General features: G+C 41.9%; 2 protein-coding genes across 17 annotated transcripts in view; both read left to right on the top strand.

The window, feature by feature from the left end:
* Window positions 1-2,512: 2,512 nt before the first annotated feature.
* PLIN2 (perilipin 2) lies at window positions 2,513-16,581 on the top strand. Of its 5 annotated transcripts, XM_055699851.1 has the most exons (10): window positions 2,513-2,668; window positions 4,928-4,984; window positions 5,064-5,202; window positions 5,233-5,259; window positions 5,923-6,005; window positions 6,520-6,805; window positions 7,119-7,303; window positions 8,035-8,169; window positions 8,878-9,168; window positions 15,636-16,581. In XM_055699851.1, exons 2-10 carry the CDS (start codon window positions 4,955-4,957, stop codon window positions 15,768-15,770), a joined length of 1,311 nt encoding a protein of 436 aa, XP_055555826.1. In that variant the 5' UTR covers window positions 2,513-2,668; window positions 4,928-4,954; the 3' UTR covers window positions 15,771-16,581. The 5 variants fall into 5 exon arrangements, with proteins under 5 accessions (XP_055555826.1, XP_055555827.1, XP_055555828.1 ...); XM_055699849.1 differs by having other exon boundaries at window positions 2,514-2,668; window positions 5,064-5,259; XM_055699850.1 differs by lacking the exon at window positions 2,513-2,668 and adding an exon at window positions 4,642-4,664 and having other exon boundaries at window positions 5,064-5,259.
* A 500-nt stretch (window positions 16,582-17,081) lies between these two features.
* The window catches only part of HAUS6 (HAUS augmin like complex subunit 6), a 40,068-nt gene continuing 32,557 nt past the window's right edge, over window positions 17,082-24,592 (top strand). For 5 of the 12 annotated variants that reach the window (XM_055699842.1, XM_055699844.1, XM_055699840.1 and 2 more), the window contains exons 1-5: window positions 17,082-17,486; window positions 17,973-18,065; window positions 19,917-19,992; window positions 20,970-21,102; window positions 21,642-21,783. In XM_055699842.1, the coding sequence (XP_055555817.1) occupies window positions 17,392-17,486; window positions 17,973-18,065; window positions 19,917-19,992; window positions 20,970-21,102; window positions 21,642-21,783 (539 nt within the window). In that variant the 5' untranslated portion in view covers window positions 17,082-17,391. Of the gene's footprint in view, window positions 17,487-17,972; window positions 18,066-19,916; window positions 19,993-20,969; window positions 21,103-21,641; window positions 21,784-24,592 lie in introns of those variants that run through there. The other 7 variants (XM_055699837.1, XM_055699841.1, XM_055699838.1 and 4 more) reach the window with 5 other exon arrangements.

Here is a 24,592-nt window from a genome sequence, read left to right as displayed (position 1 = left end):
GTCACTGGGCTGCATGAGTCACAGGTGTTCTGTAGGACAAATAATGGTGATATATGTTAGTAACTAGAATCCTTGGAATAGTCTAGAATTCCCAGTACAGACGTCCCTGACAAAAGGGGTTAATTAATTTTGTGGTTGTCATGGGTGCATTGAATGTTTCAGACCTGAGAAGCCAGGTGAGACTGTGGACAAGAAAGAACTGGAGGTTTCAGATGACAGCCATGTAAGGAAAAAGTGGAGTGTCTGTAAAGTGTTTGGTATGTCCTAACAGAAGCCTAATAAAACAGTTCAGAGAAGTGAAAATTTCTGGTTTATTCCAGAATAGTATTCTATCTGTTCTGCTGTGGAACATGAAGACAAAAGTGATATCTTTGCAGACACAAACTAAGCGACCATTGTGGGAAGGTATTCTTGAAATAGGCTGGAAAAAAAAGATGCCTCTTCTCCACCCCAGGAGTGTTCTGAGGGAGCAAAGGTCAGAATGTCTCAAGCAGTAAGCAAAGGACATTTTATAATACCATAACATGTAAGTATACGTAATAAATAATAAGAATAGATGGCTTGTATATTTTGCTACCAAGGCTTTGCAAGAAGTCTTCTCTTCTTTATAGGCAGACCTCAGACTCTTTTGGTGGTAAGTCCAACGAGGAAGAGGAAGGTGCTTTCTTCCCCTGTCCTGGTCAGATAATGATATTCTTACTGTACTGCTCTGTATTGGTATCATTCTGTCACATTATTGAGCATGATACTGTAAAGTTGTTCACAAAGAAAAACCCTCTAAGACTTGATTTGAGGGCAGGCATTCTTTATTACAGCACTGGGAGCACTGGGGAATGTCTCCACTGAGTATGCTCAGCGATTACTTGAGGGTACACATTATATAGAGTACTGACCCATTCATAGTAGATTACATATTCATTTTCATTCATGTACAGAATTGGTTAGAAGTTTCTCTTTTCTAATGCAAACTAGTAAGCATGCTCCCCAAGCCCTCTCTCAACAGGGCTGTTTGAGTCTGAGGTCATGGTCTCCCACTGTCACAATTACCTTTGTCCTACTGTCAACCAGCTTTCTGTGAATTGCAACACTTTGCCAACTTGTCTCCTCTTGCAGACAGAACTTCCTTACTTGGAGGCTTCTTTCTGCATAATTTAAGATAACAGTGTTCTTTTCACCATCCATTCTTTGTTTCCCATTCTTCCCAAGGCTGACAGCCTTGATTAGAAGTCCCTTGTTTGTCACTTTTAATAACTTTAGAGTCAGCTTGGCCTAACCTTTGTGCACAGATTCGTTTAACATATAGCTACACACTAAATCAGTTTGGTAATTCGGGAGTTTAGACATCTTGTCCCTTATATGGCAAAAGTATTTCAACATAATCCTGAAAGAGCGAAAGGTTAAAGCCTTTTGGTGAGCCAGCAATTTTCTCTTAACAGAATACGCTGACATAAATGTATATACAGTGGTATCTATAAAGTGGCATCAAGCAGAAAAAAGAGGTCTGTTTGTTTTAAGCAGTGTAAATTAAAGCAGAATCTGTATGGCCCACTTTTGTTTAGGGAGCAGAAACAGCATAAAGGAGTCTTTGTACTGTGAGGCTTAGGGATAAAGTGATTTGTTGTCAATTTTAACCATTGAAACAAATTAAGTTTTCTGGGAAGCCAGTTTAAATTTCCTTGAGGAAAAATACTTATGCAAAAATTACTGGCCCAAGCAGAAGTTGTTTGTACAGGTTTGTAGCACATGATTACCCTTAAGGCATGAATCTTTGTGAAGCAGTTCTTTCCAGACACCCTCACTGCAACGGCACGCTGAATACAACTTGAATTATAAATATGTATTTGGACCTTTGCCCACAACCGTTTTTCCCTTCTGCTTTGATATGTCTAACTGTGATGCGTATCTTATTTGTTTATAGGTTAAAAGTGAAGTGCACCTTTGGAGTTAAAAAAGTTAAGAACACCAAACAAACGTGGGTTTAAATCTGTGGAGGTGATTATCTGTGAGTGTGCTGAACTGAACTCATAGCGCTGGAGAAGACCGGAGGCTCATCTGCCTTTCCCAGCTGGTCGACCCCCGTTTCAGTACACCCTGTGTTCCAGCCCCACCTGGGACAGTCCTGCTTAAGAAGTCTGGGTAAAGGAAGAGGTGTGATTAATTTATGACCAGCACAGCCTAACCTCCTGCTTCGTTCTTTTGCCCATTTGGAAGAGCTGAAAGAATTCTGAGTGAAGAGAGCAAGCATTTTGTCTGTAACCTCTGCTCCTGGCCAGGCAACTTGTGGGCCTACACACCTCGGTCTGAAAGCCTGGACCTTTCCGGCCCCTTTCTGGGCCTTGTGTTCGCACTGAGGTACTACGAACGGCTCTGCTGAAAGAGCAGTTCAACAAGCGTTTCCTTTATTACGATTTCTTTTTCTGGGTGCGCCCCTGCCCTCCCGCTCTGATGCTTGACCGGCATGGGTGAACGCCCGGCCACGTCCTCGCCCCGGCCCCGTCCCGCCCCCGCTGACGCGCGGCGGCAGTGACGCGTCCTCCTCTCGCGAGAGGTCGGGTGGCGCGCGGCCGGCGGCGGCCGCTCCCCATAAATAGCGGGGCGAGGCCGGGCCTGGGCAGGCCGTGGCGGTGCGCGAGCTGCGGTTGGCTGTGCCCCTCCAGGCTTTTCCCGGGTGAGTACTGCCGGTAGCGGCGCTCCGGCTCGCCTGTCGTCGGCCCTGCGGGGCTGGCTCCGCAGTATGGTGGAGCCTACCGGCGGAGCGGGCGGGGGCTGCTGCTCGGGCTGCGGCCCGCCGCGGGCCCGCCCCCGCTGTCTCCGTCGCCTCCGTCATTGCGCCTGCGGGGCCCTCTGCCCCACATCCCGGTGTTTTGCGGTAGGCTGCCTAAGGCGCTCGCGGGCCCTGGAGGGCCCGGGATGCCCGTTCGCCCCCGGGGGAGGCATTGGGCAGCTCCGTCCCTGAAGAGGCCTGTGGCGGCTCCTGGAGCTGGGGCGCCGGCCTGCCCTGGCTGCCGCGGCTGGCCGGGGCGAGTGCCTGGGCTCCTCGGCGGGGTTGTCAGCCAGCTGCCTTTTGGCCTTTAGCCTCTTGTCATAGCGGGGGAGGGAAGGTAGAAATGAAAGCTGTAACTTAATTTATTTATTTTCCTGTTCAGCATCTTTTGCTGTTTCCGAAATATGCTTTTGTTTCCTGGGGGCTTTGATTCGGGCAGCTCACTCACCTGCTCCAATGAAGGGGATCCAACTTCTAGCGGTGCTGAAACAGTGCGAGGAATTCTTAAAACTGTGCAAGAGCATAGCTGTCACTGATGTCTTTAAGAGCAGGGATAACTTCACATACTAACTAGTTGACTAAAATTTACATCCATGCTGTGTTTGGCTCAATCTCTTTGGACATACTATAGATACTGAGTAATCCTTAAAGTAAGGGCCTTTCCTCTTTCAGTGGCCAGATTCTGCTCTGTTAGCCTCTTCTCGTCTTCTACAGTGTGCTTTACAGCCCAAAATGAAATTCAGCTGTACTCTGAGTAATCAGACTTGTAATGCTATGTAAGAAACATAATATGTTCCTGGGGGTATTTCAATATTTAATAGATGGAAGGAAAACAACCCTTTTACTGCTGTAACCTTTGTTGGCTACCTGCTTGTATGTCCCATGTACAGTGGTTAATCTCATTACAGGCATTACCTTATGGCACATGTGTTAATATGTGCAAATATGTCTACAATGTAAACAGCATGCCTTTGTCCTTGTTCCCTGTTATGTAATGGGGAAAAGTTTTACTTGTTCCCAGGCAGGATTTTAACACACTCCTTTTGATACTGTCATACCTATGAGGAAGAAAACTGCTGGTGTCTCTTTGACAAACTTAGCAGAAAGTCTTGAAAACCACAGTCCTTTTGAGGACTGACTTTTCAGCTTGCCTTTCTGTTGCCTTTATTTATGCAGATGCGTAGGGAACTTAAGTGTCATATGAAAACATCAATGCAAAAAGTGGTTCCAGCAAATTATGTTCAGCCTGTATGTGCACATTGCATGACGGTGCACTTCTATATTGTGCTCCTTATGTGGTACTGCAATACCCCTCTTTTCTTACAGGGTTCATATGGGTGGTAGAGCTGCTAGAGTTTTCTTCATGGGAATAGGTGTTGGAAGATAACTGAGTAGCATGGGCTTGTTGGATGACTGCCTGTTTCAGTGTGGGATAGGTAATAATTAAGTCTAAATTAACATAAAGGAGAGATTTTCTGCAGTGGGAAAGTCCTATACCTTGTGTGTTACAGGAATGCTAACTTTTGAGCAAGCTGAGCAGGGGAGTCCTGCATGGGTATTGGGCATGCCACTAGAGAGAATGAACTCCTTGAGTTTAGTGGAATGACTTCTGGGAATTGAGCTGAGGTTACTGAAATAAGTACTCCCCTTCAATCTTCCATGTGTTGTCAAGATTTGGGCAGCAGTGATGACTCAAATGTCAAACTTGACTCCCTTATGTTAACAGAAGATCTGATGTGATTAAAGACCTCGATGGTGGAGGCTTCATCTGATTTAGACATCCTAAACTAGAATTCTGGTGATTTGTCGGCTGGTGTTTCTTTGGCCTGGCTCAACAGATAAGCCCAAGTGTGTGTGTCTTCTAGAAAAATAGATTGATCAACTGACTGGTAACTCTGAGGTACAGTACTTCACTGAAGAATTACCAAAAAGCCTGTCTCTTGCATGTGCCCTACTTCTGTTGCCTAAACCAAAGTAATTGGGAAACAAAGTTTTGGATTTCTAAGTTTCTACAATAAAATGTAATTCCTGTATGCAAGAATTTGGACATGCCAGTCACCTTGATCAATGGAGTTGATAACAAAAGGGTTGTTGGTTTCAAAGTCTGGTGATTAGATGGAATGAATATGAGAATGCTGTAACTCAAATATGCTTCTTTCACAGGCTGCGTGAGATTCAAGACCTGAAAAAATGGCATTGGCAGCAATTGATCCACAGCAGGTAGGTCTTACATAGCCCCATAGCTCTTTATGCCTAGTTCAGAAACGAGTCAACTAACATTTTTCTTTTTTTTAAACAGAACATTGTATCGAGGGTTGCTAACCTTCCCTTGGTGAGCTCCACCTATGATATGGTGTCCACAGCTTACATCACCACAAAGGATAACCATCCTTATCTGAAATCAGTATGTGAGATAGCAGAGAAAGGAGTGAAGACGATTACTTCAGTAGCCGTGACAAGTGCTATGCCTATCATCCAGAAACTGGAACCGCAAAGTAAGGCAACAATGGAACTGTTGATAACTTAATTAAACTGATTGCTTTATATATCCAGATGTACTTACAGTTTAACATGGTCATGCCAGTCTGGAGTGCCGTTTCAGGTAGCTGACTGAACCTGTTGCATGGCTTGTTAAGTAACTGATTACAGCTGGGTATGATTGAGCAAAAAAACCCCAAACCGTCTAGAGCCAAAGCAGGTTCCAGCTTTTGTAATCCTAAACTGACTGATTCCTCTTGATATGCCAGATGGTTATGTAGTCTGTTGCTCAACACCTTCATTACCTTTCACCTGGTTTCAAATGCTACTCCTGTACTTTCTCTTGCTGAGAACAACTGATTAAATTTGGCAACTGTGTCACAAGACTGTTGTAACCAGTAACCTGGTTTCATGAAGTGGCAGGCAGCCAGGTGCTTCTATCTTGTTCTAACAGTTGCTTGTAAAGTGTCAAATGGATTTAAGTGAGCTTTTTTCCTGTTGCTGTAAACCTGTGTTGTTTCTGGGCTTTCCTGCCTCAAATTTCACTGAAAAAGGGAGGAGACTACTTTAAGAGTGTTTTAGCTGAGCTCTGTTTCAAGAGGAATTCTCAACTGGATTTATTTATACTAAGGGAAAACAAACTCCAAATTTTAAACCAGCTATTGTAATTTCTTTTATAGTTGTAGTTGCCAACAACTATGCGTGCATAGGTCTGGACAAAATTGAAGAGAGACTACCTATTTTGAATCAACCCACTGACAAGGTAAGTTCTTTCATGTACCTATGTGAAGCAGAAGAACTGTACACCCTTCCTCTTTCCTATTACTAAAAATGCAGTGAGACAGATTTCAATAAGCTGTGCTTGAAGCACAGCTTAGAAGCAGTAAGGAGGTAAAAGGCTTTTCTGTAGAATTTTGTTGCCTTTGGGATGCCATTGAGCTGCTTTTTTTTGATTTTAGAACTTGCCCAACATTTGACACATCTTAGACATCTAGGATCTGTTCACTGATGGGCATTTTTTTTTTTAAAAAAATTTGAGTCCTTGTCTCTTTCCTGCTCAGTGTGAAGCAAATAGTACTGGAATTACATCACTGAAGTGTTTCGAGCTGAAGGCTGCATGGAAGTCATATTTTGTTTTGTCTTGTACATATGTTTTCAGGACATAATTTCTCCTAGATAATTGATAATTTTACAAGCTTTAGCATAAATCTGTATTTCCTGGATTATGTATCTCCTTAGGAAATAGTTTTAGTGAATTGGCCTGTTTCTTATGGCAGGTTGTTGCTAATGCCAAGGATGTAGTTGTGGGAGCTAGAGAAGCTGTAACAACCACTGTGACTGGTGCCAAGGAAACTGTTGCTCACACGATCACTGGAGTTGTGGGCAAGACTAAAGAAGCGATGCAAGACAGCGTAGAAATGACCAAGTCAGTTGTCAATGGCAGCATTAACACTGTCCTGGGAAGTCGTGTGGTGCAGATGGTGAGCAGTGGAATGGACAGTGCTCTCACTAAATCGGAGACCCTTGTTGACCAGTATCTCCCACTTACAGAAGCAGAACTAGGTAAGACCAATTAAAGGTTTGATTTTGTTGGAATGCTGGTATTGGAGAGAAGCAAGCAATCATCCATTTATTACTTGTAATGGGGAGAAGGCATGTGCTTCCCATGCTGCCTCTGTCTTGCTGTTTGTAGTAGCATCTTCACAGGGAAGCAGAGTGAAAAATAAAGACTTCCACATGTGGTAGTCTTATTAACTTACTATGGTACTAAAGGGCTACTAAACAGGTCCAGTATTCAGCTGTTAGAGGTCTGAGGCAGTTACATTTGCTTAAGTTTTCTTCCAGTGGTCAATTTGCTTCCTTTCTACATATCTAGAGAAAGAAGCTGCAAAAGTTGAAGGTTTTGAAGTTGGAGTTCGAAAGCCAAGCTACTACATTAGACTAGGATCCTTGTCTTCAAAGGTTCGCACACGTGCCTACCATCAAGCCTTAAACAAAGTTAGAGATGCTAAACAGAAAAGCCAGGAGGCAATCTCTCAGCTCCACCACACTGTTAGTTTGGTAAGTTTAAGCTTTCACTTGAGTTATGAAAAGCAAACACTGTTTGAGTGCAGAAAATAACCAAAAAGAGGCATAGGAAAACTGGAATTGCTTTCTCATACTAAGTGTGTTTTATGAGTATAAAGGATTTCCCATTTGGAGCTTTTCACCACTATTCAGGAGAGATCTTAAATCAGGCTAAGCTGTAAATGAGCCAGGAACTGCTTGTAATTTTGAGCATTGCAGGAATAGAAGTGACATTTAAAGTGATATTTCTGTTCTGAAGTGTTGAGTTTAACACAGACTTCATTCAGTGAAGTAAATGTCTTGCAACTCAACACTCCAGTCCTTTATATTAAGAAAATGGTCAGGTTCTTTGTGGGCTTGCATATCTTGCTGTGGGTATCTGAGCATTCCTGGGTACTTCAGTAGTCTTATCCTACAACGTACCTTTATGTACAGGATAAACTGTGCATAAAGAGTCATGGCCTTCTATACACTTTCAAATCCTTGTGTAGGATGTGAATGGGGGAGGGAGAAATAGTTGAGGAAGAGGTATATGCTATATAACATCTTAAAACTGCATTCTGTCTCTGCTTTGAAGAGAAGGAATGCATGCTTATATTACCCAAAATTTTATATTGAACTTTTAAAGTATTTAAAAAGGAGCTTACAAAGCAGGTAAGTTAAGGTAGTCCTAATGGAACTTTTATAGACTCTTTGCTTTACTTCCTTATTTGGCTGTATTTCAGATCGAGTATGCCAGAAAGAACATGAATAGTGCCAATCAGAAACTTCTTGATGCTCAGGAAAAGCTTTATCAATCCTGGGTAGAATGGAAGAAAAATACAGGCCAAAATGATGGTGATGACTCACATAGCACTGAGGTAAAGAGATGTAAATGTAAACCAGAAAAAAATGGATTGTATACTGTCAAGGTAATGGCAAACCAACAGTCCTCAAAGTGCACAGCATCTTAACAGCACAGAAGCTTATGTGCAAATTGGAATTTGAATACTGAAGTGCAGGGCAGCTGACTAGCGACTGCTATGGAAAGTAGGGGACACGCAAACTCTTCAGTGAGCCTACTTGCTGCAAACACTCTGGGGTTCATTCTCCTTTCAAGAGAATGGTCATCCTGTTTAAGCATATGAACTTGGGTTGGGATGTCTGTATTTAGATCAGCTAGGAGTCACATACCTGATATGGCCAAATGACAAATAACCGTTTGTCATCATAAAATGGTCTTAGTCACAGCCTCACTGTGTTTTACATGTAAGCAGCTACATGCAAATTATTTATTAGAATATACTTACCTACTGTGACTTCTTATCCAGATTGGAAACAAGAGCTTGCTTATCTGTTGACTGGGTAGAAGCTAGCAGTATTTCTGTTCCACAAAGTACTTGAGATTTGAAGAAATATCAAGTACTTTCAAGTCTCTTACTCTTCAGGCTTAAGACCTGTTTTATTATCTGCTGTAGCTTTATTTTACTTGCATCCTGTTTACTTTGCTTCTTGATATATCTTGAGCAACATGAAGCTGCTACAGTCATAAAAAGATATTGACGTGCTGTTAAACTTTTTGTTTCCAGTACATTGAGTCAAGAACTCTAGCTATTGCCCGGACCCTCACTCAGCAGCTTCAGACCACCTGCCTCACACTGGTTTCAAGCCTACAGGGGCTGCCACAGAATGTGCAGGATCAGGTTTACAATGTTGGGTCAATGGCAGGTGATGTCTACCAGAGCTTTCGGTCAGCATCCTCCTTCCAGGAGTTATCAGACAGCTTTCTCACAACTAGCAAAGGACAGCTGAAGAAAATGAAGGAGTCTCTGGATGATGTGATGGATTATCTTGTTAACAACACACCGCTCAACTGGCTGGTAGGTCCCTTTTACCCACAACTGCCTGGCCTTCAGCATGCTGAGAGCAAAGGTGAAGGGGAGAAAAATTCCAGCCAGAAAGACAAACAGCCTGAACACGCTATTGAATAAACTGCATGGCATGTGTGTACTCTGCTGACTGACCAAACAAGTAGCCTTAGCAAGTGTAGCTGTCAAAAGCCTTGGAGAAAAATCCATAAACATACAAGTGGAATAAGCATAGAGGAAAAAGGACACTCACGCATGACCTGCATTGTCCTTTGTAGTTAAGCCACTCTTAACTTAAACTGTCTTGAGTGCCAAAATACTGGCAGCTTACAGTTGTCAAGATGCTTGTTTGTCAAGTTAAGAAACCTCACCATGCTTATTAATGGTATTAATACCATTAGTCTAAATAAAATGTGCCATAGGTAAAAGCATTTGATTTGTTGCTTAATCTGTACCAGAATGATATAAAAACCTTGCATACTATGAAATGCATTTAAAAGCCCTGCAGTCTAGCTAGATGTGTGATCCACAGCAAATATGGAATTCAGACATTTGATGATTATGGATTTGACTGTCTCAAATTCTGCTGCTACACAGTTCATGACAAAAGGTCTGTGAGTACAGAATGCCAAAGCTGAAAGTGGGGTTTCTGAATGAGTCAGCTGGAGTTACTTAAATGCTGTGACAGTGTTAACATTAACTATTAACTATCTAAACTTAACTATTGTATAACATAGTAACCTGACCACAGAATTCTGGAGTATCTAAACTTGTAAGGGGACCCATAAGGATCATGGAGTCCAACTCCCTGCTCCTTGCAGGACTACCTAATACTAAACCATATGACTCAGTGTTGTCTGCATGCTCCTTGAACTCTTGACAGGCTTGGTGCCATGACTGCTTCCCTGGTGAGCCTGTTGCAGTAACAGACCAAATCATTATCAACATGTTTTTCTAATATACAGTATAAAGACAAGATTCATGCTGTTTGTACCCAGGTGCCTGATGTTGTGTGGGTTGTTGGTTTTTTTGTAGCCATCTTTTTGTAATTCATTTTGTATATTAGCAATAAATGCTTTAGTAGCCAAAGTCTGTCTCCATTTCAGTGGTGTTTAAAACAAATGTAACTTGCTGTTCTGTGACTCCTTCAAACTGAGTCCAGCAGAAAGCAAGCCTGAAATGCAAATGAAGTAGACATGCATTGAAAATATATGTGTGTGCGTATGTACAGATAGGTAAGAGATTGCTGCAGCATGTCCTTCCTTCCTTTGAGTTCCTGTGCATCCTTCCATTCAGTCTTAGCTTAGCTTTACTGCTGCTTTTTTGGTGTTTTCTGTTGCTTGCCTTTAATGATGACCTAACCTGTGAGCTGATGGATATATTGAGAAGAGAAGGATACAGACAAAAAAAATGCCCTGTCCTAACTTTGCAGTAGGTATTCTGTGTGCATGGGACTGCTGGCCAGCTGCTTTGGCAGCTGGCTCCCTATAAACAGTATATACTTGGCTGCAAAGACCAGTTTTAACCTGTTTAACTTTATTTACCCTCTTCTGAACTTGAGTGACTAGCATATATTAACACTCAGCTACTTGGGTGCAATCATTCCTCAGTAGATTCTGTGAATCCCTCTCCTGGAAGAGAATTACAGTCACTGAGAAATAGGCTTTCTTGGTTTAGGGCTGTCCAGGTAAGTTGTGTCTCTGTTCTTAATGCATGCTGCCCTGTGCAAATTTGAGTTTTGTGTAGCAATGCTGACCACCATTTTCAGAGGTCACCAAGGAAGTGTAAAGGAAAATAAAGAGTTCAGAGGAAGCTTGCCACCTGGTGGCATGTTGCTACATGGAGCGATACCTCTCTACTGCTGGTACAACGTGGGCACTAAAGCAAATGACATGTACTGTAGCCTACTGTGAGAGGGCTTGCATCAAGACTGTTTTAAGCACAGTATTAAAAAAAGAAAGAACAGAGGATTACAGATAAAGATTCTGTAACTTCCAGGTATAAATACTTGGGTTTTGTAAGGGGGCTGTTTAACAAGAAATTGACATGAGATAGTGAGACTTCTTTCCAGCTAGGGCCTGTGTGAAGGCTTCTGGAATTCTTTCAGCAATTCATTCTGTTTACTTCAAGTATTGAATGAGTCAACCAGAGAATATTCTTTTTAATCTCTGTTTGTAATAACTTGTAAAGTGTATCTACTGTTGTGGAGGTGCTGAGGAACAGAATGGGACTAATCTGGTCTGGGAGCAGCTGGTAGTTCAAAGAAGGGAATTCCCATTCTTACATGTATTTTAAAATCTGATGCCTGTGAGCTTTTGTTCTGAGGTGATCCATCAAGTTAGATATTCAAAGTGCTCACTGTCTTTTGGGGACTGAGGAATAAGCAGCACCTCCTAGTACTAATGCAAAAGCAATACCTCTCTCTGTTCTGCCTTAAGTTGGACTACTGATTTGGACTCTCTTAGATGCCTGTCCAGCCTTGCTAAATGTCAGCGAGCAGATGAAGTAAAAAACAAGGGAAAATATTACCAGCCTAGACGTCCAAATTATTTTGCCCTCACTGTGGACTGTGGGTGGATTCTGTGCAAAAGTTCCTTTGACTTCTGACAGCTGGCCCACAACTGATGGCCATGAATGGAGAAATGCCTGGTTAATTGCTTACCTAATGGTAACAGGTAAAGCCTGTTACACCAAAATGCTGTACGCAAGTTCCTGTGTCATGCTCTTCTGGGGTGTGATTCTTCTGTTGGCTCCTGGAGCCCCCCTGCCAAGAGTGTGTAAGCTTCTGTCCACCCTCCCAGTAGAACTAGGTACCCTTCCTTGGGGGGAAAAGAGGGCTGAATAGCAGCAGTTCAGTATATTTCTGGCTTATGTTGAACACGTCTCTGGGCTGAAATTATGACTCCCATCGTAATGACAGCACTGAACTGCAACTGTAGCTTGCCAGGCTATCTTCTTGTTGGTAGTTTAGTACAGCATATCCTTAGGTTCTAGACTTGTAATTAGAATACAGACAAAACTGGGTATTTTTTTCTAGTGGAGTTAGGGTGACTATTAAAATGTCTGCTGGAGGCAAGAACTATGTGGACCTCTTTGGCTTTTTTTTCCCCACAGTGGACTGAATCTGAAGTACATGCTGATAATTGCTGAAAACTCTCAAACAGGAGGAGGAAAACCTAAGATATTGACAGAGCAGAGTCTACTCATAAATTTTTCCTGTTAGCTTAGCTGTTTCTCTGTAATTGCATGTATGAAGCAGCTCAGCTACGCTGCATAGAAATTTGCCTGCTCTTAGTCCAAAACCACTTTTGAGGATATAGCTTGGGCTAGAAAGCTGTGAAATCTTTGGAGCCTTTTAAAATAGGTAAGATTAGGTACGTTGAAAATTATAGGAAATAGTTGATCCTATTTGCAGCAAGGCAGAAAAACTAGATGAAATGGAAAAGTGTGTCAAAGGTTGCTAGTCGTGCAAAAAACTAGGATGGCAACAGAGTGCTAATGAAGTAATCACTGATAAGATTATTTATGGTTTATGTAGCATTCAGAAAATAATTGTTTCTGTTCAAGAGATAATAAAAAAATCATTCATGCTAGTTGGAACTTCCACCTTCCGGGTGTACTTAACAGACAGCTACTCTATCATTGCTGATAATACTTAGCTACAAAAGTTTTAAATACAAACATTTGTAAATAGCTCCATATGATATGAAAGTTTAACAAACATCATATTCATAGCAGCATATGCATTGGTCAAATCCAAATTAGAGGATTTGTGTAAGAGCTGGAGTTGCAGGGATAAAGCTATTTGCCTTAAACTGAAGAAAGATGGAAAGCTTTTAAAATGTCTCACATACCTTAAGATGTCTTTTTTTATTTTTTTTCCAAACTGCAACTTACAGTAATACTATATAGCCAGTAAAGTAGGTGAAAGTATTTGGAAACAACTGATGAATTACTTTATTAAAAAAAACCCCTAAACCCAAACAACAATAAACGACCCAAAAACTTACCTAAGCCATCTAACTAAAAAGAGGAAACAGCATGTAACTAATTTTTTAAGCATGATCTGTTGGTCATTTGCGTGATCAGAAAGTCTTACATGAAACAGCTTGCTAGAGGTTTTGTGCACAGTTATGATAAATGTATTTCTCTTCATACTAAGATGGGAATTTTCTTTTGGGTAATACAGTCTCTGTGACTAAAAATAAGTGCTTGTTCTGAAAGTGCACAAATAAGAACCATCTCAAATTGCTAGTGGTTGAGTTCTGAAAACCCATTAAGAAAAAATGGATTAATTTAAAGTTAGTATTGACATTTGCAATTTTCATATACAAATGTTAAACACTGAAGTATGTTTTGCACTATTCCATGCAAGGATTTTGCAAGTTTTGCACTGTTCTGTGTAAATGATCCAATTGCATCCTATGGAGAACTGTCACCAGGAGGAGTCATATCTGGCCTTATTCTTTGTTGCAAGAATTGACTTACTGTTGTGTTTCAACTTCCTGTCAAGTGTGAAAAGTGGTAATGGAGGTCAAGGTCCTTTACCTAAGCAAGCCTGTAACACCAAGGGCTTTGCATTGTTTTGGTTAGACTGGTGCAGGTGTCAGAATACACTGTCCTAATGTAATTTAGCATGTTCCAGAACAGATAAATCATACTGACATAAGCCCTGCTTTATTCTGATGCTGACAGATACACTCCAATCTGAAATTCTTTCATGGCTGTGAACGTCTTACTAGTATGCTAAAGGAGTCAGTTGCTTATAATGTGTGCATTAAGGAGATTAAGAAAGCATGGTATCAAATTTCAGTGCTTATCCTATTGTCAGCAAGAATGGCGTGGTTATAAAAGTGTCTTAAGTTTAGGATGTGGTGAAAATTGTCACTTGACAGACACAACTAACATGGTCATGTGCCCTGCTCAGTGTAAGTATAGAATAAAACCACTTGTTTAAGCCATCCGTTTGGGCACATTTTAAAACAAGTTTGCATATGGACTACTTGGCCTAAGTGTTGTTAAGACATCCCCATTTGTACTGCAATATGAAATACAGGGTCATGTGCTGATAATGGGCTAGCTTAGTGATTTCTGTAAGTGCAGTAATTAGTAAAATTACTAAAAGGTAAACTACCATAAGCAGAAAGATGCAAGATAATTCCGGCTGGTAGAAAGATGTGTCTCCTCAGTTACTAGTGCCTTTTGGTTTTTTGGGAGACAAAGATCACTGATTTCATTTTAGTTTCTCAAAGTGGTTACATGTTTCATTGTATTCACGTTAGTGCCTAATAAGTGACATGCTGCTTAAATTCTTCTGAAGCTTAGTTTTAGTTCATACTTCAATTACTAGTCGTAAGTCCCTGGTGCCTTAGGGTTTATGAGTTCTCTTAAGGAACTGATTTGTGTTCCCTGCTTTAATGTTGTCTACAACCTGGTAGCTGAAACAGTAATCCTTTTATCCTTTGATGTGTTTTCTTTTTTCCAATGTCTTCCATAGCAAGCAAAGCACACATTTATCTTGCACGCTGTCTGTCATGAAAGCAAGTCGTAAGCAAGGTGTTTTGCAGTTAAGGAATGGATTAAAACTGCTTCTCCAGACAGCACTGAGTTTAAGTTACACAAATGCCTGGAAGCCTTTCCAAGTTGCTGCTTCTTGTATGTGCAGAACCAAAGTCCTGTCAGCATGCAGCCATCGTTCTGTGCTGATACTGTATGTTGCTCCAAGTATGTCACATCACCTGCGTTAAAATGGTTACCATTAATGAAACTATAGATACAAATATTTTTCACTTGGGGCAAAAATCTTGTGGTTATGACGAAATTGCTTAATTATATCCCATTTTTCAGAAGTGCCTAAGTAGTCTAAGTCCTCCTAAGGGGGCTTAAGGGTTGGGATTTAAGCTCCTAAGTGTCTTAGCCAACATTTTTAGAAGTGTGTAACATCCATGCATCCACTAATGTCTCTGGCAATTCCTGAAACCTGGTGGTGCTTAACAGTGCAGAATACTCTACATGCAGTTAAAACGGAAGCCAAAGTGGGATTGCAGTTCCAGATACTTTGGTTCTTGGGAAAGGCTTGATGTGGTAGGCAGGCAGAGCAGTACAGGGCAATCCGTATCAAGCTCCTCAGGGCAGGTTCCTTTGTATAGCCCATTGCTCCCAAGGAAAGAATAAAGGCAAAATATGTTTAAAAACTTCCTTTTTTTAATTTTCTGGTAACCAATTTCACTAAATACACTCCACTAAGTTTAGCTCTGTTCCATCTCTAAAGCCCTGTGTGCTAAGCAATGGGTCTGCATCTTGTGTAGTATTTGGTCTGTCTTAATGTTGTGTTTCATGTGTGACTGGGCATATTTCACTTTGTATTTGGTATTTTGCGTGTGATTTCTAGAGGTGCTGAACGTCTTTGACTTCAGTGATTACTGCAGAAATTTGTTTGGGTTTACTTTTAAATTCATTGAAATTTCATTCCTACACAGGTTCCTGATTTCACTATTACAGACCTGTCTTCAGAGTCGGACGATATCCCAGACATTTTGGATTTGGATGAAGATGATCAACAAGACTTTTCACGCACAAATGGCCCTTACAGTACAGGGCAGAGAGCTGAATAGAGGCATAACAATGTCTTCTTGACACAATGTATTTTTGCCATGTTTAACTTAGATTTCTTCTTTTAAGTGAACCTGCCTAGCTTAGGGATTTTGGGGATATTTTTTAAATCACTGTTTCACTTAGCTGCATCAAAATTCTGATTTTTTTTCTATCTAAGGAATGCATGCTACATTAATTCATTAGCATGGCTGTCAAACTCCCATTCTACAAGCCAGGTATAGCCTAACCAGTGTATCCAACTGATCTCAACTTTGCTAATGATTTGTTCTGCTGGCAGCAGCCATGAGAACACTCCGGTGCTTTGCATAAAGGGCTGCCAACAAAAGGAGTTTTTGATGAGGATTTGCCCACAAATTTTCCCCTTTCAGTCTACATGAAAAGCACTTCTGCATCTACCTCTTTGCTGCTGGAAGGGGTAAGAGACTTTGCCTCGGATTCTCTCAGGTTCTTTTTGTAAGGCTCTGTACCTACAGAGCTTAGAGCTTCCCTTTGGCAAGACTGCTTTATGCACAAAAAGACTCCCTTTCTCTCTACATGCCTTCTGTGTGCAAAAATTTTGGCCACCCTGATGCTGTCAGTTGTGGGGCCTGAGACTAGAAGATGGTAAATGCTTAAATGGTAAAGTTTTCCAGGAATGAGGATGACGGTTAAAAAAGAAAGGGGGAGAGACTGTAAAAAGTAAGGACAATGATACAAATGGATGTAGGGCAAAAGAATTGAAAAAACAAAAAACAAAAGAGAAGGTGGGGATACCTCTGGTGACGGCGATGAGCTTTTTATGTTTAAATAAACACTTCAGGTATTTGCTAAGGAATGTCGAATCCACATTTGGTTGCGCACAGCGACTTCTGTGGGAGTCGGGGTGAATGGGAGCGGGGCTGGGGGCAGGCTCCTCACGCCTCTTTCCGAGGACCGGGGGGCTCCTCCCGCAGAGATCCGGGGTGGCAGCAGCAAGGCTGGGGATGCTGCACGGTGCTGCTTCTGTGCGGCCGGGGAATACGGCGCGGCGGCTGGCACATGGCACCTCTGCTCTCGTGTCGCCTAGCGCTTGGCTCTTGTGGAAGCTGTGAATCCTAGTCACTGAAATGCCTTGGAATAAACGTTTGAACGACACAGCCTGCTGCCGGTGTGAGTTTCACTCGTTCCTCGTATTAAATTTTGTAAATCGGTTACAAAACAATCTAAACCGTCTGCAGTTCGCCTGGCCCAAGCGCCGCCCGGGGCTTCTCGCCCCCTACGGTCGGCTCAGGCTGCTCGGCGCGGGCTCCCAGCGACGGGCCGCCGCTCTCCGCCCCCTACTGGGGCCCGGCCTCTTCCGGGGCCGCCCGGCGTGGTCGTGGTCGTGCTGGCGGCGGCGGGGTGACGTCCTGCGGCTCACCCGGCGCCGCTTCCGTCACAGCGGCGGGAGGCGCCCGCCCGTGCGTAACGGTGGCACGATGTAGCGGCGTGCCGCGCCATTCCCTCCTCCGTTTCCAGGCAACGAGGGCCGGGCGGAAGTTTCGCGGTGTCAGGGCCCGCGCGCGGGAGATTTTGGCGGGCCCGGGAAGATCTTGGCGGCCGTGAGGCGGCTGCGCTGCTGCATGCATCGGCGGGGGGGTGCTCCGCCAGTGGCTGGGCGCTATGGGAAGCAGGTGGGAGATGGAAGACTTCTGGCTGTACGTGGGGGCCCTGGGCTTTGACCCGGGCGCTGGCAATGCCAGCTCGGGTCTCGGAGGGTAAGTACGAGGGAGAAGCGGGGCGGAGGCGGCGGCGGACGGGACCCCTTCTGCAGGTCAAGACGAGGGGGTCTGGCTACGGCCGCCGAGGGGTTCGGTGCCAGTGGCGATGGTGACAGAGGAAGCGCCTGAACTGCTGTAGTGACCTGTGTTAGCTATGAAGAAGTGAAACCCAGAAATCATAGTAACTCCTGTTCTCCCCTTGACGCATCCCGCACAGTGGTATGGAAAAAGTGAACTGGCAGGCGCCATACCTCTTGGTTTGAAAACGTCTTTGAGAGTAAAACGCTCTTCCCGAAATTATTTAAGCTTTGTTAAATAGGCTGGAGAATGTGTGTTTTTAACTATGCAGAAAATAAGGTAATCGATAACATCACTTGCAACACTTTATAATATAATATAATGCAGTATTTTGTAACCTTAAGCGGCCGGTAAAAATGCGGTGTTAATTCAGCATCCTAACTGCTTCTGATGTTTGTCTGTTAGGGTGGCGTTTGATGCATCGTACACCCAGTTTCTCGCCATTGCCCACTTCATCTTTACTAAGCTGGATCAGAACCTTGCAGAGGAAAGTTTAAAGTAAGTACTTGGCTTGTGAGGTTGCTGCTGTGCATATAATCAAGGGTATGGTTTATGCAGTTGCTGGAGGGTGGGGGTGGGGAAGTGGCTTCATGGGGAACGCTGTGAAAGTCAGAAAATTGGTTTTGTTTTGATCACAACTCTGTAATGTATCAGAAACCATCCTGTAATAAGTAACTAAGGGTAATTTGCTGATCAAAGGGGTTTTTAACAAAAGGAATGATCTTGCTGTAACAGATCTGAGAATGTTTTGTCTGGTGAGAAAAGAGATAACTGTTAACCATGAGGTTGGAGATGTACCTCCTCAAGACCAGTGTTAAACTGTTATAGATTTGCTAATAAGTTAAGATTGATTGACTTTATTTGATTGATTATTTGATTTTATAAAAATAATTTCATAAAATAGAAGTATAGAAGGATAAGAAATATATTTTAATGAAACTTACAGTTGCACAGTAAAAGCTGCTATGAGATCTTCTGTACATCCCGTACCAAGGCTAGAAGAATGGGCTAGTACCATTGTTAAAACTTAGGTAATAAATTTAGGGTTTGAAAGGTTTATTTGTATTTGACTAGTCTTCTGTATGTAGAAGGTGTATTGAAATGTCAGAATATAAGATTAATGGAAACCGGGGAGAGTTGACTGGAACAGGTTGTAATTACCTGCCAAGAAATCGTGAACTTTAGTAAAAGGTAATTCCGGCAGGGGGGATCGCAACCACCGACTCATATACCACCTCCCTAAATCGTACCCCAGACCCATTTCTAGACCTTTCTAAGCTCTACTGCGCAGAATCAGATATAGGAGGAGAATATGTTAATGATTTACGGGAAATATTATGATTATGCATGAATACTTAATGAATATGTATGAATAAGTTCTATATATGGTGTCTGATTTTGAGACTTGGTGTGCGTTGATCGTGAGAGGACTCGCTCACGCACCAGGCCGTCAATAAAGAAGTGTCTGCTTATCTACATCACATTGGTGTCGATAAGTTCTTCATTCTGAGATTTCGGTAACAAAACCATAATCTCAAGTTACTATGACAACTTTGTCTTCGTCTAGACTTTACTGTAAAAATAGTTTGTAATGTACAGCTTCTTGCTACGGGACTGAGAGCATAACTGTTCGCTTAAACTGGCCTTGAAGCTGAGATTAAAAGGGCTGTGTTACTTGTTGGAATTTGGGAGCCTGGATGGAGCTGTGACTCCCCGGCCGCCCAGCACGCTGTTTTTGCTTTCCTGCCTTAATAAATACTTAGTGAATTTATTTCAGACTTTAGCTATTTCAATTCAACTATAACAATCCTTTACTTAAAGTTGTTTCTGATAGGTTCTGTAACTTGGCAAGTTTGGTAAAAACTTTCCTAGCCGCAAAGTAATCTACCTTTCCTATTCCTTTCCCAGACCAAAGAGCAAGTAACATTTCCCAGTTAAGGACTGCAGCCAGGATCTTCCATGTGGGAAGAAGTCTCCATTTTCTTGAATGCTTTTTCTTACATGGCTGAGCTATTGGAGCTTACGCATTAAAGAAATGCCTGGAGAAAGATCAATGATACAAAAATTTCCTTCTTCCCTTCTCCTGAGTTAAAAAGAGTTGCAAACAAATCTGTCTCTGAAGTCTGCATTTAGCTTATTATGGCAAGAAAACCTTGTAACTGGATAAATATCATTTAGCTATTCTTGACCAAGGTTAAATGCTGGCTCCTCCAGCAGGCATCGCTAAGAAATCTTTGTCTTAGTATTGCTTATGTAGTGGTTGATTAGATAACTGAGTATTTGAACATGTTTTGATACTGCTTTTTTTTTTTTTTTTTTCCTTCTTTTTCCCATCCTTTTTAAATGCAGAAACTGTGGCTATTCATTATTCTTTGCAGTGCCTCAGTTTTGGAAGAATTACTGTAGACGGCTAAAAGATGTGGCAGTGAGTATTATGAAGAGTGGAAATTGGTGCTCTTCGGGTTTCTGTGACTGCATTCATTTTTGAGAGAATATGTAGTGCTTTTAAATAAGAGTTTTAAATCAGGTTGTTTTACTAAAGAATTCAGTTTTACCTTGTGTCTTATTTCACATGGTTTATCTTAAGACTTGTTTGAGGAAAAGATTGTGGCATGGTGGAATTTAGATGAATGACAGAGACTTAATCTTTGGTCTTAAAACTGCTGTGTCTTGCTTCAGGATAATGGTATTTGATTAAACAGAGGTGTGGAGGGTTCCTCGGCTCTGGGTGAGAATAATTTTCTTCAACTTGAGACATGTTTGCTTAGGTTGCCTGGGAAGGTGTTCATTATTGTGAAAGCGGTTTCAGACTAAAGTTTAAAGTGAACTTTCTGTAGCAAAAGAGACAGACAAGCACTGATTGCTTAAGGTATCACTGGTTATTACGTTATCTTCTTATGCTGCCTTTTCTTTTAATGACAGTTCTAGAAATCAGGTCTTTATGTACTGGAATGCTTATTTTTCCGTAGCAGTGGACAAGGTGAAAGCCAACAATGCAGTACCTTTGAGTAAGATAAAACCAGAAGAAAGTACACTGATTAAGGACTTCAGTAGAAAATATGAAAGAAAACTTGAGTGTTTTTTCAAAAGTAGGGATTACCTGTGAGGGGTTAGGAGGATGGAGATTTCTAATGTTTACCCAACACTGATTTCAGTCTTTGTGTTGAAACTGTCTTTTGCATGCAAAATTAGGGATGGTGGGGGAACATGGAAAAAGTTCTAGTCTCTTTTGCTGACTGGAGTTAAAATATCAGCTGTGGTGGCAAAGTAGTTTAGCTTTGCGTCAGGCTTGATAGCGAATAAGCTGCAGTATTTTGGTACTCAGCTAAATGTTTGATAGCTGTTGTTTAGGCTTTATTTCTTAGGTTAGTTTTATGTTTAAAACTGATGTAACTTTTCTAGGATGAAGATGAAGGCTGTGTTCTACAAATTCCAGCTTCTGTATTTAGTTTTCCTCTTGGTCCTAAGCTCATTCATATGTTCTATCAGTTGGCAAGACGTGTAGTGATTAAGGAGCTGAAAAATGACTCTGTAGGTAAGCCGTAATGAAACAATAAAAATGCATAATTTGTTGTGTTTGACAGTGCATCCATCAAGTCTTTAATATATGCCAAGAGCACTAAGTAGTTCTGAGTTGACTGCTCAGTTCAAAATCTTTTACAGGGTTCTGTGTGCTTGCACAGAGCTACTACTGATAGAATGATACAGATTGGTTTGCTTTGTATTGCATTATGGGTCTCGCTTCAAGATTCATCTGAGTAATGCTGTACGCTGTTACCCATACAAGCAATGGTTTGGTCCAAAAGTACTGGATCACTATACTATATTCTTACAACTTGGGGAATTCTGAAGATCAGAACTGTCCATTCTAGTCATCTTGTATTGTTTTGGTAACATAAAGAATAGGTAAAGGGTGTGAGAGTGAGGGAATGAAAATATATACAACAGAAAGAACTGTCAAAAAAGACAGTGGGCTTCTTGATTTGTGAATCTATGTAAACTAGGTAGGTTAGGAAGCTGTCTATTTGCTAAAAGCAAATGATGTAATTAATCCAAACATTAATTTCCATTTAGGGACTGATGTACCTTTTGCTGTAGAGTTGAGCCCTGAGTATATGTACATGGCAGATGTAAGACACAGAGTTGCATACAATAAACTTCTGACAGTTTTTCAAAGGGAAGATTTTGTTCTTCAGGAATATGAGGAGAAAGCACAGTAAGTAATGCATTTAAAGAAATGGAGTCTTTTCATAAAAGCTGACTTTTGTGTGTGTGTTTTTAAAAGGGTTTGAGGAGGCTGCATCTGCTTTACATCATGAATTCTGTTGAGCTTCTCCCCATTTTTTCCTCCTTTACTTCCCTTAATTGACTGTTCTGCTGTGTATAGGGACTTTGTGAAGCATAGTAGTCTAAATAAATTAGTTCTTCACTTAGGAGATGCTGGATTTTGGAAGATGTGGTTACTTGGGCATTAAAAATGATCAGGGAGCTCTGCATGTATAGTACTGATTTCTTAACATTTGAAGGGTCACATCTTAGAATATAACTGTCTCAAGATGAAACATTTAGTCTTTGCTTAACCACTGTGGGACACATTTTATTTACATCATTGTCCTGGGTTTGGCTGAGATAACTTAATATTCTTGGTAACTGGTGTAGCTGATGCCGTACTGTGTTTTGGATTTGCTGTGAGAATAATTGTTGATAATATACTGATGTTTTTAGTTGTTGCTAAATGGTGTTTGTATACTAAGTCAGAGACTTCTGTTTCTCAGGCCTTGCTAGCAAGAAGGCTGGAGGAACACAAGAAACTGGGAAGGGACACAGCCAGGACAGTTGACCTGAATTGGTCAAGGGGATATTCCATACCATAGAACATCATACTGAGTATATAAGCTGAGGGAAGAAGGAAAGGGGGAATGTTTGGAGTGATGGCATTTGTCTTTGCAAGTAACCATTATGTGTGATGGAGCTCTGCTTTCCTGGAGATGGCTGAACACCTACGTGTTGAGCTTTCCCTATTAAACTGTCTTTTATCTCAGCCAACAGATTTTCTCACTTTTACCTTTCTGATTCTCCTTGATCCCACTGCGGCGGGAGGGAGCGAGTGACTTCTTAGTTGCTAGCTGGGATTGAACCATCATGATAATCCTTAGCTACTTTACCAAAATTGTGCTATTTTCATTCTTGTTTGAGAAAAGGAATAACGAGAACTTCCTGTGCAGACACAGGGTTATATATCAGTGGAATTTACAGAACTTGAGTGGGATTGTTTACAGGACTGGATGGTCTAACCCCAGTCAGCAGCTAAGAACCATGCAGCTGGTCGCTCACTTCCCCACTTGCCTGTTGGGATAGGGAGGAGAATGGGGTATAAAGGTAATGCTCATGGGTCAAGATAAGAACAATTTAATAATTGAAATAAAAATAAATATAATCATAGTACCACCACCACTTGTAATGAAAATGAAAGAAGGGGAGAGAGGAATAAAATGCAAAACTAGAAAAAACCCAAGTGATGCACAGTACAGTTGCTGACCTCCCACTGACCAATACCCAGTCAGTCCTTGAGCAGCAGTTGGCAGGCCCTGGCCAGATCCCCCCCGGGACAATATCCACCCCTTATTCCATACCATTTATGTCAGGCTAGACTTTCCAACACTGTCACCTTCCCTGTGCTTTGATATAAGGATGGACAATCCCTCTAAAAGTCCATTGAATTAATTTGGTCCATGATACTGGGCTCGTTCTGTCGTAACAGTTGAAATTTCAAGGCAGGAGAGATGGTGTGAGGTGTTGGGATTGTTGCATGTTAAAGCCAGTTCTGATTCTATCACCACGGTGCTGGTCTGGTTTCATCAAAATTCATTCCTGGTTAATATGGCAGTTGGAAGGAAGTCAGCTTCAGATGTTCAAATCCGGAATGGCAGAGGTGGACGCCTTAAGTATATGGAAGTGTCAATATACAGTGTTTTGTAACAATTAACATAACACAGTTTGAATGTTTTCACCCAAAATCAAATTACCTTGAAGCACACATTGAAGTTCCCCATCCTCTTACATTACCCACCAAGTACATCCAGGTCCTTGAGCAAAACCAATCCTGCAGATGGGTTTGCTTTTGCCTGAGGTAGGAGTAACCCAGACTGCTTTCTCCAGCATATTTTTAAGGTGCACTACAGGAACTTTATCCCCATCTACAGTAGGTAAAAGCTTTGACTGGGCAGGGCCAGCTTGGCTGGCAGTTCCTCTAGCATTGACTAACCAGGTGGCTTTTGCTAAATGTGTATACCAGCGTATGAAGGTCCCACCACCTGTTGCTCTCGGTGTAGTCTTTTAACAATCTGTTGTATCATTTGATTTTCCCAGAGGCTGCTGCATGATAGGGGATGTGATATACCCACTCAATGCCATGCCCTTTGGCCCAGGTGTCTGTGAGGTTGTTTTGGGAATGAGTCCTGTTGTCCGACTTGATTCTTTCTGCGGTGTCATGGCACCATAAGACTCGCTTTTCAAGGCCCAGAACAGTGTTTCAGGCAGTGTCATGGGGCACAGGATAGTATCCAGCCATCTGGTGGTTGCTTCCATCATTTTAAGCACATGGCGCTTGCCTTGGCACGTTTGTGGGAGTGTGATACAGTCAGTCTGCCAGGCCTCCCCATATTTCAGCTGTTGCCCCTCGTATCAGAGACTAACTGCTTGGCTTGCTTAATTGCAGTGCAGGTTTCACATTCATAGGTAACTGCGGCGAATGAAGAGACGGGACGTAGCTTGATGCAAGCAAGATGTCGATTTATTGTACGCAATCACAAGTTTATATATGTTTTCAGAAGCTGCGTGCTTTAAACAGATTGGTTCTTTAAGCTAAGCATTACATACTAGGCAATCCCTGACTGGTTAGCTACAAACAAAGGACACTTTAAGTGTTTACAGTCATCAATTAACAGCCACATGTTACTTCTCCTTGGCAACATCTGTTCCTCATTCCCTTATCTTTTCTTGGCATGACTCATCCTGTTGATTGT

Source organism: Falco cherrug, chromosome Z, assembly GCF_023634085.1.
Source record: "Falco cherrug isolate bFalChe1 chromosome Z, bFalChe1.pri, whole genome shotgun sequence".
NCBI lineage: Eukaryota > Metazoa > Chordata > Aves > Falconiformes > Falconidae > Falco > Falco cherrug.
The sequence above is the reverse complement of the archived record's forward strand: the minus strand, read 5'-3'. Positions and strand labels throughout refer to the sequence as shown.

Excerpts from the sequence above, each read along its gene's own strand:
- PLIN2 (XM_055699849.1), top strand. The coding sequence starts at position 4,955 with ATGGCATTGGCAGCAATTGATCCACAGCAG. Across the intron at positions 5,260-5,922 it reads CCAGAAACTGGAACCGCAAA|TTGTAGTTGCCAACAACTAT; the intron begins GTAAGGCAACAA and ends TTTCTTTTATAG. Across the intron at positions 6,006-6,519 it reads TGAATCAACCCACTGACAAG|GTTGTTGCTAATGCCAAGGA; the intron begins GTAAGTTCTTTC and ends TTCTTATGGCAG.